Raw genomic sequence first — 18,435 nt, forward strand, 5'->3', positions numbered from 1 at the left:
CATATCCATTCTGCACACACTTCCTGAAAGTCAGGCTAGCTCCCGGGCAGAGGATGGTATTTGTTAGTATTCCAGCCACCACCTTGCAGAAAAACAAGATAAGTAGACCAGACTACACAACCCCACACTGGCTCCTATTCAGAGCAGACAGCATGTGGTTAATGTGGTATAAAAAGCAAACAGTGAAGTCGTATTCCTGAGTGCTGCTTTGTACTGGATTTTGGGCTGTCCTGTGCTAATTTTTATATTGGCGGTGCAGTACTGATAATGTTCTGATAGTGCTTTTAAGCTTATTTTTGTTTGCATTTTTACCAATTTGTATGCTTTGTATATAAAACTCAAGCAAATTCATGAGGATCTATGTAAATAATAGTAGATCTGGTTTTTTACCAAGGCCCACAAAGGTTAGTACGGTAAATGTATTTCAGTAACATGGAGGGGATGCCAAAATACAAGGAGGCACTTGTAGCATACAAATTGTGAGTGACTATACATGCAATGAATATGCATTTTCTGTTATATTGATGGCAACCAGTTCCATCATGTTCCCTTCATAGATAAGGAGGGAGCGGGGAATGGACAGACTTGAATTTCCAGTTTCAACAGACCTGGGTTTTTTTAATCTTCTGGGGTGGGGAAGTGAGATGTCCACATAAATCAATTAATTTTAGGCTGGCATGACCACAAAGAAACTAAAAGAAACAACCAAGGATGTGTTCTTTCTCACTTATGTCTTCATGCGTGTTAAAAAAATTAAATTTTTTTTTTTTACCATTTAATCTGCATTGTCCAAGAAGGTATTTTGCTCCCTGAGGGGAAGGAAAAATGTTGTCCTAGTAGACACAGCTACTAAATTTCACATCAACACTGGCAAAAAGGTCAGCACACTTGAAGGCAGCAGGCTTGCTCAGGGGTCACTGGTCAGGCAATGTGGCACCCAGTTCTCTCCCCCTCAGACACCTCACAACTGTACATTGCCCAGCATCTGTGCCTGAGGCAGCCGCTTCACTCTGCCTACTATCAAGGCTGGCCCTGCAGTAGAGCACAAGGCTTCTGCATGCAGTTGGCTGCTGGATTTGGCCTGAAGTTGTTAGCCAATCATGGGGACGCAGGTGGTGCTGTGGGTTAAACCACAGAGCCTAGGGCTTGCCCATCAGAAGGTCGGCAGTTCGAATCCCTGCGATGGGGTGAGCTCCCATTGCTCGGTCCCTGCTCCTGCCAACCTAGCAGTTTGAAAGCACATCAAAGTGCAAGTAGATAAATAGGTACCGCTCCGGCGGGAAGGTAAACGGCGTTTCCGTGCGCTGCTCTGGTTCGCCAGAAGCGGCTTAGTCATGCTGGCCACATGACCTGGAAGCTGTACGCCGGCTCCCTCGGCCAGTAAAGCAAGATGAGCGCCGCAACCCCAGAGTCGGTCACTACTGGACCTAATGGTCAGGGGTCCCTTTACCTTTACTGTTAGCCAATCAGGTTCTTGATCACCAAATATATACTGATTTTGCCAGCTTTCATCATGTCATGGTTGATGTACCTGATTGTCCTAAAAAGGGATTTTATACAGCCAGTGACCACTGGTATTTTTTGTTACAGATGCAAGAGAAGACAGACGCAAAATACCTTTGTGATGCTTTATTCATCTTATGATCAATACAACTCTTATAAAGTAATACTTCAATACACACTCATTATTCTAATAATCAACCCTATGAATTGGTTGATCAGGCCAATCAGCTGGTAAGAATCACACTAAACCAGCAGTTGCTGTGGTTAGATAAGGTGGGGTCCCTTTTCAAATGTATACTGTCTATGTGTATATTCTAATGGTGAACACTGGACTTTGTATATGACTTTTCTCAAAATTCCTTGCTTAGAACGGTGCAGATCCATGAGCTGCTCTGGGGTGGATAAGTCCTCAGCCTTCTAATTCTACTTACTATCAGCAGTCAAAATGTTATGCTTCAGTTAACCTAAGCTATTTTAGCCATTTCATCACCGAAATTCCCCTCTTCTATGCTAATAGAATTCTCTATTCCTTAACTTATCAATATTTCTTTCATATATTAAAGTTCTTTCCCATAGCTGGCATGATAACCAAGCATGATTTATTTAGAGGTCCCATCAAAGAGCATTATTTCTGTACTTCTTTATTTCAACGTCGTCCCCACCCCAACCAAAGCATTAATAGGAGTAGATTGACGCCTTTGCTGCAACCTGTGGGATGCTTTCTTTGGGGGAGTTTTGTCTGTAACTCAAACCACCTCTCCCACCCTAAAAATATTTAACTTGTAGCATTAACTTTAGGCTTCACTTCAGGGCTATCATAAGCTACCCTCACAATATATCCTTTCTTGCCACAGGGCTACTGAAGTTCACAAAAAGGGAAAGGAAAAGAAACTTACGTTGCTTCATGGGCGTAGTCAGGATTTTTTTGGGGGGTGCAGAACCGACATAGTTGGTCAGTTAGTAAAGTATTTCTATTGTTTTACTTGATCGCGGGGGAGGGCAGTGACGTGTACAGTGGTACCTCGGGTTAAGTACTTAATTCGTTCCGGAGGTCCGTTCTTAACCTGAAACTGTTCTTAACCTGAGGTACCACTTTAGCTAATGGGGCCTCCTGCTGCCGCCGCGCCGCCAGAGCACGATTTCTGTTCTCATCCTGAAGCAAAGTTCTTAACCCGAGGTACTATTTCTGGGTTAGCGGAGTCTGTAACCTGATGCGTATGTAACCTGAGGTACCACTGTATTGCAGGGTTGTGGCAAACCGCCCTCTCAGCCTGAGTTAGACCCCCGCCAGTCCCAATAGTAAACACTGGCCTGCCCTGCAGGGCTGTTGTAAATCACAAGCTTTCTGCCAAACACATCCTTCCTGTCTTCAGTAAGAGGACTGTGTGTGCATTGGAATAGGCAGTATAAATTATAAGACCCGAATGACCTCATCTCTTCCAAATGATGCTAAAGAAAAACCTCGGATTCCTAAGGGCATCCCTCACTTCTGCCCCGGGGAGACGGTTGAAAATAACATCGCAATGTGACAAGGGAACTCATTCATCCAGGGAGCTCGACGACTCTACACTTTTTGGGTCTATAGTTCCCTTCATTGAGTTTTTCCTTTCCCGGACGGAGTGCGCAGGCGCACTGAGCCGATAGTTGAAACATCCGCCAAGATGGCTGCCCCTCCCTCTCCTTACTTCCTTTCCTCCGGCCGCGACCCCGTCTGATAGCTCTGAGTTTGGTCTGTGCCTGGACCAAGGGCTCCGGTTGCGGCGGCTCTGCTGGTCCATCTCTCTTGCCATTCAGAGACCTTCCCCGCCCTCCTGCCCCTCCTCCCCCTCCCGGCCTCGCTGGTGTTGGCCCCTGAGAGGCAGGCCCGGCTCCTCTGGGCGGCAGCCCCTTGCTGGGAAGAGGGAGAAGGCCCTTGAGCCGTGGCCCGCGCGGGGGGGAGCCATATCATTGAGTCCATGTCAGGGGAAAAGGCGGGGTGCAAATAAATATATAATAATAATTGCACGCAAATGTGTGGCTCTGTGGACGCGAGTAGGGAGCCGACAGTAGTGACCGGCTGCTGGTCCTTTTAAAGGGACAGCTCTGCCCCCATTTTTAGGAGGGGTGCTCTATATGTTGCTACCTGCTGCCTAAGGGTGCAGCCCAGGCTCAGAGCAGGAGCTATGATTTCTCTTGGGTCAGTCCCGGGTGCTGAAGCAGCGGCAGCTGCTGCCTCCCATGGAGTCCCTGGTCCAAGGAGCTGGAGAAAAAGCCGCTGGGGGCCACGCAACTGCAGCGTGGAGGACCTGCGGACTTGGAGGAGAGAGCGCGAGTCAGGTTTGTGTGTGACTTCCTTCTGCAGCTTTATTGGGACGAGAGAGTTGCATATTACTTTGCTCTGTGTCGCAGTCTCATAAGTAACATTTAACAAGCTCTTTTTGCTCCTTGTATTGCGGCAGTTTGATAACAATGTGCTGCTTTGTTTGCAGCTCTTCGGAGTGCGCGGAGGCATCAGCAGTTGATCAGCAAGCGGCTTTTATGTGAAGACACCTTGATGGATGAAGGGCGGGTTGGAACAGACATTGGGGCAGCAGCTCCTCTCTCTGAAGAAGAGGTAGGAAGATCGTCCATTTTTTGAAGTTGATTGGGTCTTAAAGGTAAAGGGAGCCCTGACCATTATGTCCAGTCGTGACCGACTCTGGGATTGCGGTGCTCATCTCGCTTTGTTGGCCGAGGGAGCCGGCGTACAGCTTTGGGTCATGTGGCCAGCATGACTAAGCCACTTCTGGCGAACCAGAGCAGCGCATGGAAACGCTGTTTACCTTTTCGCTGGAGCGGTACCTATTTATCTACTTGCACTTTGCACTTTTGAACTGCTAGGTTGGCAGGAGCTGGGACCGAGCAATGGGAGCTCACCCCATCACGGGGATTCAAACGGCCGACCTTCTGATTGGCAAGTCCTAGGCTCTGTGGTTTAACCCACAGCGCCACCCGGTCTTGGATATTAATAAATGCAGTGCATTTAGTCACGCAACCCTTTGATTTGTTTAGAGATAACTGATACTTTTGATTTATAGCTAGCTTATGATCACAGTATATGAAAGTGCCATGTAAGCGGTACAACGTCCAAGTAATATTTCAAGTTGATGTCCTTTTTCTTTCAAAAGAGATGTTAAATAGTTAAATGTCATAGCCCACCACACCCTGGTCTATGAGACTCCCGGATTGTTTCAGCCCTTCATACTACAGAGGTGGGCAGCAGCAAGAGGCTTCCACCTGAGATTTGCTTTCTCTTCAAGTTCTGTCACTGATTCAGTATTGCTCACTAGCAGATTTCACAGCTGCTGAAAAACATCCAAAGAGGAAAAGAAGACAGGGCAACATCTCTGCGTCTCCTTCGACAAGGACTACAGCACAGAGAAAACCAGCAGAAATTCATCAGGTTAGTTAATGTGCACTTGACCTGCTGACGCCTATTCTGGGGTGGTGGTGCTGCTGCTTGTCTGTGTTGAAGTAAATAGAACTATTTAGGTGCAGTACACCATCTTCCCTTGTGCAGAAACAACCCAACTTAAGTGGAGAGAGGTCCAACTTCCTTGTTAGCTGGATTTCTATTAGATGTCCATGACCTTGAAAGTGTGGCAGCTCCAGAGATTAGATGAGCACCCCAGAAGAAGAGAGGCACTCTGTAGTGCACAGAAATGCTCTCCTCTTCTTCATCCAACAGGGTGTTGAAAGCTAGTCTGTTACAGTTTCTGGCCTCCCTGCTGTTTTCTGGGTTGAGAAGAGGGCTGGGTATACAAGCCTCCCAAGGACAAACTTTCTTTTAGATTTTGGATGTTTGTTTTCACTATTCTTTGGCTGTGGCTGGTGTGTGCACAACCTCCTGTTTTTTAAAGACAGACTTGTGGGGGTTTGGTGTGGGAAGAATGGGTAGACTTTATATTCTGTTCCAGTCTGGGTTAAATAAACTTTCCAGTGTTCTATTCCAGTTTCGGTTGGGTGGGAAATAAGTTGTCAAGTTGTTTAGGTTTGTTAAGTGCCATTCAGTTGGAATTTGTCTGATTTCCTGGGCCATGCAGATGAACAGTAATATCCCATGGGATATTTTTTGATGAGTGGCTGTGTCAATGTAAAAGATAAATATAATGATAATAATGATAGTAGGAGCAATAGTGACAGCTACTAGGCTATTGGGATAGCTCCAACTTCACACTTACTTTCCTTCAGTAGAACAGATAAGTAAAAGGAGTATGTGATTCTGGCAGAGGACTGCATAAAAATGGTGTTTTAATTTTGTAGGCTGGAGGGCAGTATGCGTGTGCTGATTGGTCTCTTCACTGGCAATCTGGCAGATCTGCAGATGGATGCAGCTCGCTGTTTACATGAACTCTCCCATTCCAGTGACCCTGATGTGGTTGAGGCGTGTTTGCCAGCAACCTCCTACCTCTTGACATACCTCTCTGGACACAGTGTAGCCCTTATGGTAAGATCCAGGCTGGCGGTACTTGGCTGTTCCAGCTTCTGGTAAGGCAAGTGAAGTGTGACCTTTTGCCTACACCAGGCTCCACGTTACAGAGTATGAAAACTATCCTCTCCAGCATACTCTTTATTTTTTGAGTTTAAAAAGTGGCTCAAGATGGAACAAAGTACATTGCTATTGACTTCAACTTAATTGGGTTTTATCTGATAAAATAGGCCCTTTTGCACATTTGAAGCAAATGTGCCCCAGTGTAGGCCACTAGGTACCAGAAAAGTGTGGATTAAAGGTCTGAAGAACATGGGAGAGGTAAATGTGAAGACTAGAGAAAGTTGCGGCTGCCTGGGCCTTTTGCAGTGACATGAATTTGGCTGCAAGTACATCCTGGAGTGAGGGAGTGATTGTAGTCCGGCTATAGTTGGAAGAATCATTGTAAGGTTCATTGGATAGGAGGTCTCCCATTGAGGGGCGGTAGCAAAGGCTCACATGGATGCTGACCTCTGACAACTGGTGTAAAGTTATTGATCACATTGATATTATTTTCAGAAGTATATGTTTCCATTGCCTGTATTTCTTCTCGCTGCTTGAGCTGTTACATCTCTGCATCCCCAAATCTTCTCAGCTACTCTCCACTCCAGTGGAAATGTTTTCTGTCCCTAGAGTTGTTTGCAGGTATTGTAGCATTGTGCAAGAAGTTGCAATTATAGAATGGTGAATATGGAGCATGTTCTTCCCTGCTGTATTTCAGGAGCTGTGTTTGTACACATTGGGGAACTTGGTGGTTGAGATGACGGCTGTGAAGAAACAACTTCTACCTCAGGGCATTATCCCAGTATTGGCATCCTGCATTCAGGTAAGTGGGAAACAGCCCAGACATTCTGAATGCCAGCTGCGTACAAGCCTTGTCAAATCAAAGAGTGCATTTGAGTCATGCACTATCCATTTACCACTGTTAGAATAAGTAGAATCCCTCAACTGCATACGCAACACAGAGACTGAGGATTCTGTACCCTGCTGCCCAGAACTGAATGATTTATTCTGGCCTATTTCATTTGATTATACAATAACCTGTGAAGGCAATTAATAAGATGTTCTCAAAGAGCAGCTTGCTGTTCTTAGCATCGTTAAGCTTTTTGCTTATATTTTTAACTTCCTGAGAAATGTCTGAAGGAATACAGCAGTTAATCAGCACCCTCCACCCCTGCAACCACGTATGTGTTTCCACAGGGTACATAACACACTGAGGCCTTTTACTCTGAACCAGTGGATAGTGATTGTTGTACTCTGATTTCAGTCCCCTCATGTGGTGGTGCGGGAAGGTGTTGGCTACGTTCTGTCACAGCTCTTGCAGTCTAAGGAAGCTCCAGCTGAAATCATACCGTAAGTGGAATAATCTCTTCATTTCAGAATTTGACGTGTATCTGTGTGTGTCTGTGCATGACATAGCCAGCTTCCTTCTTGGTTACTCCAAACCCTTTAAAAAAGTATATGTGCACATGAGGCACCAATCTCGGTGTCACTCATTTACCAACTTATTTTTTATTTATTTTGTTAGTTGCATTTATATATCTCCTTTGTCTTCCAAAGAGCTTGAGGTGGTGTACATGGTTCTCATCCTGCCCATTTCAACCCTGGTGGTGACTGGCTCAAGGTGGGCTTCATGGCTGAATGGGGATTCAAACCCTGGTCTCCTGTATGCTGGCAGCAGAAGTGAATCAACCAGCGCCACAAATAAGCTTTCTATGGGGACATACTGTCAGGGAACTGACATCGGAGCTAGAGGCGGAGGGAAGGCTCTCAAATGATGCTGGAGAAGGGCCAAGCAGGGAGAGAGGCAGCTCAACAGATGGGGAAGCAAATCAGCGCAACACCAGGGATATAGAGGGGCTGATGGGGGAATCGGCGAGAGGGCTCCAGGACTCTTCACCGGACACCAGTGGGGAGAGCACGGGTCCTCCGCTACCCACGCCCACCCTGCGCAGAAGACTTCCGCGCAGAGAGAGTAGGAGGAGACTGGGTGTCAAACAACTTTTATGTTGGAAAAGATTTAAGAAACGCCCACTGATGGATTCTGCTAGCGACTGAGGCAGCCACGAATTGAAGGGCTGTCCAGACAGAAAGGTTTAACAAGGCAACATAACCAGGAGAGGCGGCAACTTACGCACGAGCAACTCCATACCCATTACACATACTTTAGCTATAATCTTAGTCTTTAACATTAATGGAATGATCTGGCTTTAAAATCCTGAAGATTTCTTTTGCCACACCAACATCTTTCTCATTGGAGTTTGTGTGGTGTTAACCATTTTAGGCAATGGACCTTGTCTATGCCCTGTGAAATTTCTTCCTTTATTTTATGATGTTTTTCATATCCTTACTTTACAGTTAGATTCATAGAAACTGTCACTTTTATTTATATCAATGTTGCAAGAAGATCAACCTACAAATTATACTGTATTTTGATATGAAGTATCAAGTGTTATCATGTTAATCTTGGTACCTTGTCCTGTTCAAAATACTGTACCCTTTTAACATTCTAAGTTCTGCATGTTAATTGAGCAAGTAGATAATAAGCTGCACCTTTGGTTTCTGAAATGCTGAAGTTTTGGGGAGGCTGGGAGGGAGGGAGGAAATCATGTGGCTTGAGGAGAGGTGGGCGTATTGTTAAAAGGCCATGTCTGATGCCCATGTCCTGACAGTGGAGCTGTTGGGGGAGTTTCATGTGTATCTTCCTCAACCCTTCACTAGAACAGATATATTTAAAAAATCAGGTGGTGGGTTTTTTTGGTCAAATATATCTATGCAATGGTAGATGACATGTATCTTGTCCTTAAAACTACAGTGGTACCTCAGGTTACATACGCTTCAGGTTACACACTCCGCTAACCCAGAAATAGTGCTTCAGGATAAGAACAGAAATCAGGCTCCGGCGGCGCAGCAGCAGGAGGCCTCATTAGCTAAAGTGGTGCTTCAGGTTAAGAACAGTTTCAGGTTAAGAACGGACCTCCGGAACGAATTAAGTACTTAACCTGAGGTACCACTGTATACAGAAAGGCATGTGTAAAGCTACCAAAAGCAATATCTCACCTTCAACTACTATCACTCTCTGCCTCTGGGATAGTTGACATGGTTCCCCTAATAACTAAACAGAGTAATTTTTTTCTTCTGCCCCCAGCTTGGTCCTAAATTCCACCCTCCCCAAAGACATGCTTCACTTGGTTTGTTCCAACCTGGAAGAAGGAATAGGAGCTGCAGTGGAATTTGCATGGGGTCTTCACTACATTATTTGTAGGTAAATGTTTCTGTGGTACATAGGAGGTCCTAAATAGTGGGTTAGGATTCTTGAGTGAGACATGGAGGTGGGTTGTCTGTGCATGTTGGTAGTGCACATTGGGAAGAAAGATGCAAAGGGCATGGGCCTGACTTCCAGTTTAGGGATGCCTGCACAAATATTTGCTCCGTAAACAAACAACGTTCCCCACCTCCCACCCCTTTGCTGAGGAAATATGAAGAATGGAAAATGTTGGCTCTTTAATAGCAGATCATTTTTATCCTTGCCAGTCATCTTGAGAAGTGGGCAGTATCCTTTGGTTCTAAATCCTGCTGGTCCCCTGAGATTAACCTGAAAATGGCCTAAGACCCATTGAGCTAACCCCTTCCTGTAAAGCCAGGGTGATGAGTGAGACAATATAGCAAGGTCACAAAGTCTAACTCAGTTTTTCATGGCTACTGTTGCCTGCACCTTACAACCATTTCTAACATCCCATTCCCCCCACTTTCAACTTTGCATATTCAAAAACTGATTTCACTTGAACAATGAGCAGACTGAATAGGAGAAAAGCCTTTTAATGGGTTGGATAGAGGTGGGACTCTACCTAGTCCTACTGAAGTGGGATAGCTGTCCTTTATTTTCCTTTCCGTAGCCGGGTGAACAACTCACTGCTGATCTCTCAAAGGACTGTGCCATCCCTTGTGCAGCTGTTGCTAGAACTGGCTTCTGTGATGTCAACAACTTCAGTTGAGGGTGTAGAACTGGTAAGGTAAATAGGAAATATATTTGAGGTGCCAGGCTGTGCCCCCGGCTCTCCTTCTGAATGTATTTTTTTCAATTCTCTTTGTCAGTTGATTTGTCCCGTGGTGCGGTGCGTTGCCAATCTTCTTGCAGAAGATGAAGTGGGCGATGTTGAACTCGTGGAACTGGAAGAGAGACTTCTAAGGGCCTTATTTGAATTCATACAGTACTTTGTCTCTGAACACCTCTTCATTGCCCAGGAGTGTCTGTGGCTCATCAACAACCTGACAGGTATGTCCTGGCACACACAGTTAGCACTAGATGAGAAACCAAGTGGTACTGCTGCCCTGCCTCTCCTTTGTTACCTATTGAAGTCTTCTAATTGGGCAAAGTATATTGACCTTGATAGTACTAAGGCTAGGTAGATCTCAACAGTTACAATAAATTGATGAGATTAGCATTTTCTTTTAAAGGTAAAGGTACCCCTGCCTGTACGGGCCAGTCTTGCCAGACTCTAGGGTTGTGTGCTCATCTCACTCTATAGGCCGGGAGCCAGCGCTGTCCGCAGACACTTCCGGGTCACGTGGCCAGCGTGACAAGCTGCATCTGGCGAGCCAGCACACTGCACGGAAACGCCGTTTACCTTCCCGCTAGTAAGCGGTTGGCAGGCGCTGGGACCGAACAATGGGAGCGCACCCCGCCGCGGGGATTCGAACCGCCGACCATGCGATCGGCAAGTCCTAGGCACTGAGGTTTTACCCACAGCGCCACCCGCGTCCAGCATTTTCTTTTACAGCAAAGAATTCACTTAACGGGGTGGGGGGGGAACCTTTTTGGCTCCACAAGCCAGGTTCTTATCAGGATTGGTAGGTGGGGCTGCCTGCTTGTCAATCACATGACATCACAATGATATCATGAGCAAGGTGCTGCTAAAAATAAGAGGCTTTCCCCCATCGTTTTAGCAGGCTTGTATGGAATCACCTGCTAAAACAATGTGAAAAACACCCCTCTAGCAGGAGATTCTGATGCATACCCCCTTCTGATACATGAATGGGGTTGCATGGAATCCTCTGCTAAAGCCGGGGTGGGGGTTGTAGGTGGGTGTCCATTTTAGCAGGTGATTGCAGTGCAAGCACCATCCTGAATCAGGGTTTGCATTGAATCCTGCCAGACTGAGAAGATCTAACCCCTGCTCCTAAGCTGATGTGTGGGGCTTAAATTCTTCAGGATTTAAACCCGCCTGCACACCCATTTAAAGTCGCCTAATAACATTGTTGTCTAGGTGGCATACAGCAGAAGGTATTATTAAAAGTTTCCAGTACAGAGAGGTTTTCAGGCAGACAATATGATTTGTGAGATCTAGTATCCTTGCACCATGCAGCAAAAAACTAGGGTGACTTGCTCATGCATCCTAGGCTTTTCTCCTTTGGGGCTGGGAAAGACTAGATAAAGCCTGTTTTTTAGCTGCCTACTGTAAACATGCTGAATGTTTCTTCTGCAGATGACTCTTCCAGGTAGCTCACTTTTTCTCTGTTGAACAGAATGCCAATAGGGATTGAGATTTTTCTTTCTTTCCCCAGCTGACAGCATCAGATCTTGCTCTGCTTTGCTCAACTCAGACCTCTTTCCATCTCTACTGAAACTCTTGAACTACGAAAGGCTGAGCTTGCTGGTACGTTACAGTATTGATGAAGAGTTTGGATTTGATATCCCGCTTTATCACTACCCGAAGGAGTCTCAAAGCGGCTCACAATCTCCTTTCCCTTCCTCCCCCACAACAAACACTCTGTGAGGTGAGTGGGGCTGAGAGACTTCAAAGAAGCGTGACTGGCCCAAGGTCACCCAGCAGCTGCATGTGGAGGAGCGGAGACGCGAACCCGGTTCCCCAGATTACGAGTCACTCTTAACCACTACACCACACTGGCTCTCTGATCAGGGTTAAGGATGGATTTCCTCCCCTCTATGAACACCAGAGAATTTGAAACTGGATATTCACTTTGTGCAGTTTTGGGAAAGGTGACTTTTGGCAATTAGGGCTGCCTCTTAATACTGATTGGTATTGGTAGAGAGCCTCACCAAAATCAGCCATACTAGGAAGTATCCATTGGGAACTCCCTAGTGCAGCTGCTTGGCTTTTAGTGTTCATCAGCTGATGGGAGCTGAGAGCCATCCCTTTGAAGTGTGTTGTGTTCCAATTGCTTGCAGATGGACGCCTAAGGGGATGGCTCTCAACAGCCATTTCAGCCACTGATGTGAAACTGGAAATCTGTCTTTTTAAATTATTCTTACTTTATTATTTGTTCAATTTGTATACCATCCTTCATCCTTAGATCTCAAAGTGGTTCACAACATAAAAATAGGAGAGAAAAATGCAAAATACATAATAAAAACAAGGGAAAAATACCACAAACCAAATGCAATAACCTCCCTCCCCTCTCCCATAAACACATTTAAAAGGGTATTTAATAGAATCAAAATACTAATTTATAAATACTGGATTTGTCAATGGCGATGAGATTCATTCTGTACTTAAAATTCTTCTTAGCACAACTTTTTTTTGCTGTTTGGTCAGTTTTTGTCTTTTGGTTCTGTAATACACCAGTTTTCCAAGGGGTTTTAGAGGCTAGGGAGTTTATTTAATTTATATACTGCCTTTCCCCTCAAAGGGAGGAAGCATTCTAAAAGCAAACATTTTCTCAACCAGTGATTTCAAGGGTTGCCAGGAGCAGTATCTTTCAGCCATCAAAAGCTTGGCTAAACAATAATGTTTTTCAACTCTTCCTGAATGTCAATGGTGAGGGAGACAAATGCACGTCACCAGGAACTGCCACTAAGAAGGCTCTGTCACAGGTCAATGCCAGCTACGCAGCCCTCATCTGCTGATTGTAGGGTCCAAGGTGGTTGGTACTGGGGAAGGTAGTTGGGTCCCAAGCCATGCTAGTATTCCTCAGGGTTCCACTAGCTATGTGGAAATCTTCATTTTGCTTGAGGGTGCCCTTCTTGCTTCCAGCCCAGCTGAAGTTGAGAGAGATGCACCAGCTAAGCCTCAAAGGTTTGTCAGCTGAACTTCCATTTGGGACCTGAGCAGGCTACATATACCGTATTTCCCCCTCTATAACACACAGATTTTTTTCTCCTAAAAAGTAAGGGGAAATGTCTATGCGTGTTATTGAGCGAATGTGTGGTCCCTGGAGCCGACTGGCCCGAGTGCATCACACATTTTCTTCAAGGGTCGTCTTCGTTGCGGTCAGCAGAAGCCAGGGAAGTGCTTGCTAGGAGGTTTGGCCACTCTGATCGCTTGATTGTGTGTGCAGCGCGACTGTGTGTTTGCTAGTATGTGTGCTTTGTGAGTGTGTGGTTGCCTGTGTGTTTGTTCGCTAGCGTGGGTGCTTGGAGGGAGTGAGAGAGTGACTGACTGCTGCATCTTCTCCTGCAATTTGCCTTTTAAAAAATTGGAAGCAGCGGGGCAGTAAAAACCACCTCCGAAAGCCCCATTTTCCCCTTCTAAGGCTGCAGCTCGGCTTTGGGAGCCCTGAACCCCTGCCTTGTTCTTGAGGGATCTTTGAGGTTTTCCCTTTAGCTTTAACCCAGCCCCCTTATTTTACCAGTTTATCTTCATTCTCTGTGTTTGAGCCTCCCGAGAGAGAAAGCTGTTGCTTTCCTGCATTCTGCCTTAGGGTCTTACTGCCCACCCTCTTCTGTTTTGTTACTGTGTTTACTCAAACGGAACAAAGAGCAGAGAAAACCAATCCCCTACAGGCAAGCAGAGGGGAAAGCAGAGCGTCCTTCCTTCTACCGTAATTCCTCTCCGTGCTCCGGTGCCTCTGCTGCGTCTAGGGACTCACAGGCAACATGCAGGTGGGGGGGGGGGAGAGGGAGAGAGAGAGAGAGAGAGAGAGAGAGAGAGAGAGAGAGAGAGAGGGAGGGAGAGAGAGAGAGAGAGAGCTAGCTGGCTGGCTGGCTGGCTGGCTGGCTTGGGTGGCTGGGGTAACTTTTGCCTTCCTTTCCTCCCTCCGGTAAAACCCCTCTCCTGCATTCTTAGCCAGCTGCTTCTCCGCACACCCCTCTCGGTGCTCCTTGTCCCTTCTATGCTTTTCCTTCCCTCCCCACTTAAAACGTGGTTACAAACGTGGATCCACATGGATCCTTAGGATCTTTGCATAGGGTCACCCTAAATTCACCATCAGATCACATAGCATATCCATGGCTACAGCCTGCACCAAAAAAATCACGCACCCAGTTGCCTGGGGCTGCAATGGTTCAAAAACGTGGTTACAAAGAACAGATCCACATGGATTCTCAGGATTTTTGCATTGGGCTACCCCAAACTCACCGTCAAATCACATGTCCTTGGCACATGTGAAGCACAAAAATGATACATCCACTGTTTCATTCAGAATTCCCCCCCCCTTGTTTTCCTCCTCTAAAAAACTATGTGCATGTTATGGTCAGGTGCGTGTTATAGAGCGAAAAATACGGTACTGAGCACCAGTTCAGCAATATAGGAAGTTCTAGGTATGTCACTAGCTGGTACAACTTCCTGAATCTTCAAAGAGGCGGCAGTGAAAAGCAAACAGGCAAGCAATCAGTGCCAGATATTTAAGGCCACAGAAGTTCCTTGATACTACTGTAAAGATTAGAGTGGCAGAATTCTAACCGTAGCCTTTTGGTGTCTTCTTCAGGTTCTGACAGTGCTGTGCAACGTAGCTGCTAAGGGCTCTGCCTACTGCCAGGCACTGCATCAGAAGGCTGTACTCTTCCCCCTCATTAGCATCCTTGCTCTTCCTGATGACCAAGTCGTGGCTCAAGATCTCGAACTACTGCATCTCCTCTTCCATCACTGGCCAGAGGTATTTGGCTGTCTGTTGTTCCTGTATTTTCTGAAGGCTCAAGAGTCATGAGCAAGCTCAGAACTAACTTTGGTCTTCTCTTTTTTGCCCCAGGCTGCCACTGATTTTGTAGGTCAGTCAGGACTACAGGCCCTAGAGCAGCATCAGGATAAACTACAGCTGCAAGAACGGGTCAAAGTGCTCATTTGGACTGCCAAAGAGCTGACCGCTCTCCCCCAGAATTGTCCCCTTCGTGCTTCAGCTGAAAATCTACAGTCTACTTCCTTACAAAGTTGATAGTGATACATACAAAGCAGCCATGCTGGCTTGTTACTAACAAGCCTGTGAACAGAACACTTTCTTGTTTTTCTGAAGAGTGGTAAAAGTAAATATCCCTGGCACTTCTAGAGAAGCCTTATTCTGTGATGTTTACTGTTCTCTAAACTGTTCTTTAGCCTAGCACTGGGTGTGCAAAGATTAACAATATGAAAAGAATCAATTTACAGGGGACTATCTTGGCTTAAACAAGATACTTAAGCTTTATTTTCTAAGTTGAATTCTTTTTTATGCAAGTTACACATAGAAGTGATCTACATCTGGAATTAGACTCAAATTCAGTTGCCATTTGTTTTCCTTATGCTTTGCTGTTAACTGTTCAGTTTCGGTTTCAGTTTCTGTTAATTGGTTCTCGTGGGAAACTTGCAGATTCTAGCTTCACCAATTAACTCCAGCTGGTGTCAATTTACTCTTGGCAGAAAGCCCAGGTCTGCTTGACCTAGAAACTACTCGCTCTGATTGGTTAACGAGCAGCACTCAACTCTGTTATCTAGGGATTGCTAGCACAGTTTGATGTGAGGTGTGTTAGGAGTTAGAAGTGCTGTGTATGGTTATGAGAGAGAGAGAGAAAGAAAAAACGATAGGATTTATTTTGCTTTTATTTGTATGCAGAAACTCTGCTGGTTTTATTTTTCCTTTTTAATAAATCCTGTAAATAGTTCTTCTGAGTCTAGCTGCCTAGTCATTACTGCCGCAACTAGCTTCTTCGCTGTGCAGGAAAACTCTGCTACGTTTGGGCTAAAGCCAGTAGGGCTATGCCTGACACTTCAAAGTTCCATGAGGTTATGGGCATTGTGCTTCCAGCCTGAGTTGTGGTGGTGTCAGCATCAACAGTGTTGGTTCCAGTAGTTCCAGAAGTTGTTGTTCCTGTCGGTGCAGCAGATGGACAGTGGCTGGTTCCTGACTGTGGTGAGCTGGTGACGCAGTGGACACAAGGACAACAGCTGCAGCGTGTGAGTGCTGGGTGCTGTGGTTCCTGTTTTCTCTCTCGGTGGTCGTGAGTAGCTGGTTCCGGGTTCCAGGGACATCGCTCTCAAGATGGCCTCACAACCAGGTCAGATGGCTTTTGAGCGTCTGAATGACTCCAATTACTTGCTGTGGTCGGAACGCATGCAGGCAGTGCTGCAGAGGGATCGTCTCTGGCAAGTGGTGAGTAAGTTTCCTGCGAAGCCTGATGATGAAGACCTCGATAAAGACCAAAGAGCAAGGGCCACAATTGTCTTGGGGCTGGAAGATTCCCAGTTGCCGTATGTGAGGGGAATCAAGACAGCTAGAGGTGTGTGGCAAGCACTTAAAGAACTCCATGTGCGTGAGACAGCGGTTTCCAAGCTGTTCATTCGCAAGGCATTGTACAAGGCAATGTTACAGCCTGGGGTTACAATGCAGGAACACCTACACAGTTTACAGTTAAAGTTTGCTGCGCTACAGGAAAGAGACTGTGCATTAGACCAGCAGGAGAAGGTGGCTATTATTTTGAGTTCTCTCCCGGAAAGCTGGGATAATTTAGTTTTGTCTTTAGAAGGCATGCAGGAGCGTGATTTATCAGTCAGTTACGTTACTGGGCGTTTGATTGAAGAATGGCAGAAGAGGCAAGAAAGGTCGTTGGCTGCAGAGGCTTCTACTGGTGGGCGGTTTGGAAGGAGTTCTCATGCCGTGCCAGAGGTGAAGCAAAAGCAGCGTACTGGTGAGGAGTCAGCGTTTGCTGTTAGGCGTTGTTTCCGATGTGGGTCTTCAGCGCATCTAAAACGACAATGTCCGGAGTTGGTCAAGTCTCAGTTGCCGGTGCAGGAGCAGAGACGAGATCAGCAGCAGCAGCAGCGTAAAAAGAAATTCTTCAAACGAAAACAGTCGGCTCAGCTGGTGACCGGCGAGGTCAAGATTGCTGATGAGAAACAAGCGGTCTGGGTGGTCGATTCGGGAGCATCTCGCCACATCGTGAATTCAGATGAATTGTTTGTTTCCAAGAACTCAGCACAGCGCAGCCAGGTGGCTCTAGCAGACGGAAGTACTTCCGAAGTGATTTCGGGGGGTGCAGTTTTTGTTCCTTGTCTTCGTGAATGCCTGCAAAATGTACTTTGTGTGCCGTCATTAAGGAGCAATCTGATGTCTGTAGATTGTTTGCTAAAAGCTGGGTTTAAAGTGTATTTTGAAGGAGACAGTTGCATTATTAAGAAGGCTGGTGAGATTTTAGGCACTGCTAAGTCAGAGGGAGGCTTGTTTTGGCTTAAAGCAGGATCTCAAGTTGCAGCAGTAGTCAGTAAATCTCAGCCTGCAGTGAATAACAAAGCTATACATGACAACTGTGTGCACTTATTGCATAGGAAAATGGGGCATGCTTGCTGGAAAAGTGTACTAAAAATGTCTGAATTGGCTGATGGGGGTAATTTAAAGAGTTGTAACAAGTACCTTGATTGTAATGTGTGTAAAAAGGTTAAAACCCACAGAGTCTCTTACCCCAGAAGTGACAGAGTTAGTGAGTCACCGCTACAGCTGGTTCACATGGACGTAATTGGTCCATTTGCTGTAAGCAGGGGTGGATCGCGTTTTTCACTAACAATTGTGGATGACGCCACGCGTTATTCTTGGGTTTTTCCCATGAAAAATAAGGGTGACGTGTTCACTAAGTTTAAAGGCTGGGTGGCATCCGTGGAAAGATTTCTGTCTGTTAAACTCAAAAGGATTCAGACGGACAGAGGTGGCGAATTTATGTCAAATGCCTTTAAAGATTGGTTACAAAAGCGTGGCATTGGGCATAGAAAAACGAACGTTTTTTCCCCTGAGGAGAATGGCGTTGCAGAGCGAAAAAACAGATCTTTACAAGATATGATGTTTGCCATGCTTGATGATGCTGATTTGCCCATGTCTTATTGGGGGGAGAGCATGCTCACCGCGTGTTATCTCCAAAACAGGCTCTTTCATCAAACAATAGGTACAACCCCGTACTTTAAATTGTTTCAGAAAAAACCTAAAATTGACCACTTGCATGTGTTTGGATCGAAAACCTGGGTATTAATTCCGAAACAAATGAGAAAGAAGGGAGATCCTAAGACCAAACAGTTAGTGTTTGTGGGTTACCAGGAGCTGGGAAAAGGTTTCCGCTTTGCTGAAGGGACAAATGGCATTGTGATCTCCAGGAATGCCAGTTTCTGTGAACATAGTGGCTGGGAGAGACTACATGCCAATACTGAGGTTTGGTTTGAACCTTCCCAGGAGCTTCATGACTCTGAAAGTAGACACAGAGAGTCAGAGTCTGAGGGGGAGGAAAGTTCAGACAAGAGCTCTCAAGAAAGTGAGAG

The 18,435-nt window shown here is 45.9% G+C and overlaps 1 protein-coding gene across 2 annotated transcripts; it reads left to right on the top strand.

Moving 5' to 3' along the window:
• Positions 1–3,263: 3,263 nt before the first annotated feature.
• On the top strand, positions 3,264–15,215 carry TMCO6 (transmembrane and coiled-coil domains 6). 2 transcript variants are annotated; one of them, XM_081206450.1, is made up of 12 exons: positions 3,264–3,819; positions 3,972–4,096; positions 4,812–4,924; positions 5,785–5,968; positions 6,711–6,815; positions 7,257–7,342; positions 9,138–9,254; positions 9,886–9,997; positions 10,085–10,265; positions 11,555–11,646; positions 14,657–14,824; positions 14,918–15,215. In XM_081206450.1, the coding sequence occupies exons 1-12, from the start codon at positions 3,666–3,668 to the stop codon at positions 15,098–15,100; spliced, it is 1,620 nt and encodes a 539-aa protein (XP_081062576.1). In that variant the 5' UTR covers positions 3,264–3,665; the 3' UTR covers positions 15,101–15,215. The 2 variants fall into 2 exon arrangements, with proteins under 2 accessions (XP_081062576.1, XP_081062577.1); XM_081206451.1 differs by having other exon boundaries at positions 3,265–3,819; positions 4,815–4,924.
• Positions 15,216–18,435: the final 3,220 nt, after the last annotated feature.

The sequence above is a fragment of the Podarcis bocagei genome (assembly GCF_964188305.1).
Source record: "Podarcis bocagei genome assembly, chromosome: 8".
NCBI classification, from domain to species: Eukaryota; Metazoa; Chordata; class Lepidosauria; order Squamata; family Lacertidae; genus Podarcis; species Podarcis bocagei.

Bases quoted from the DNA above. Each gene is read 5' to 3' on its own strand.
- TMCO6 (XM_081206450.1), top strand. From the start codon at position 3,666: ATGATTTCTCTTGGGTCAGTCCCGGGTGCTGAAGCAGCGGCAGCTGCT. The intron at 7,343-9,137 runs GTAAGTGGAATA...TTCTGCCCCCAG, and splicing joins GCTCCAGCTGAAATCATACC to CTTGGTCCTAAATTCCACCC. The intron at 11,647-14,656 runs GTACGTTACAGT...TGTCTTCTTCAG, and splicing joins ACGAAAGGCTGAGCTTGCTG to GTTCTGACAGTGCTGTGCAA.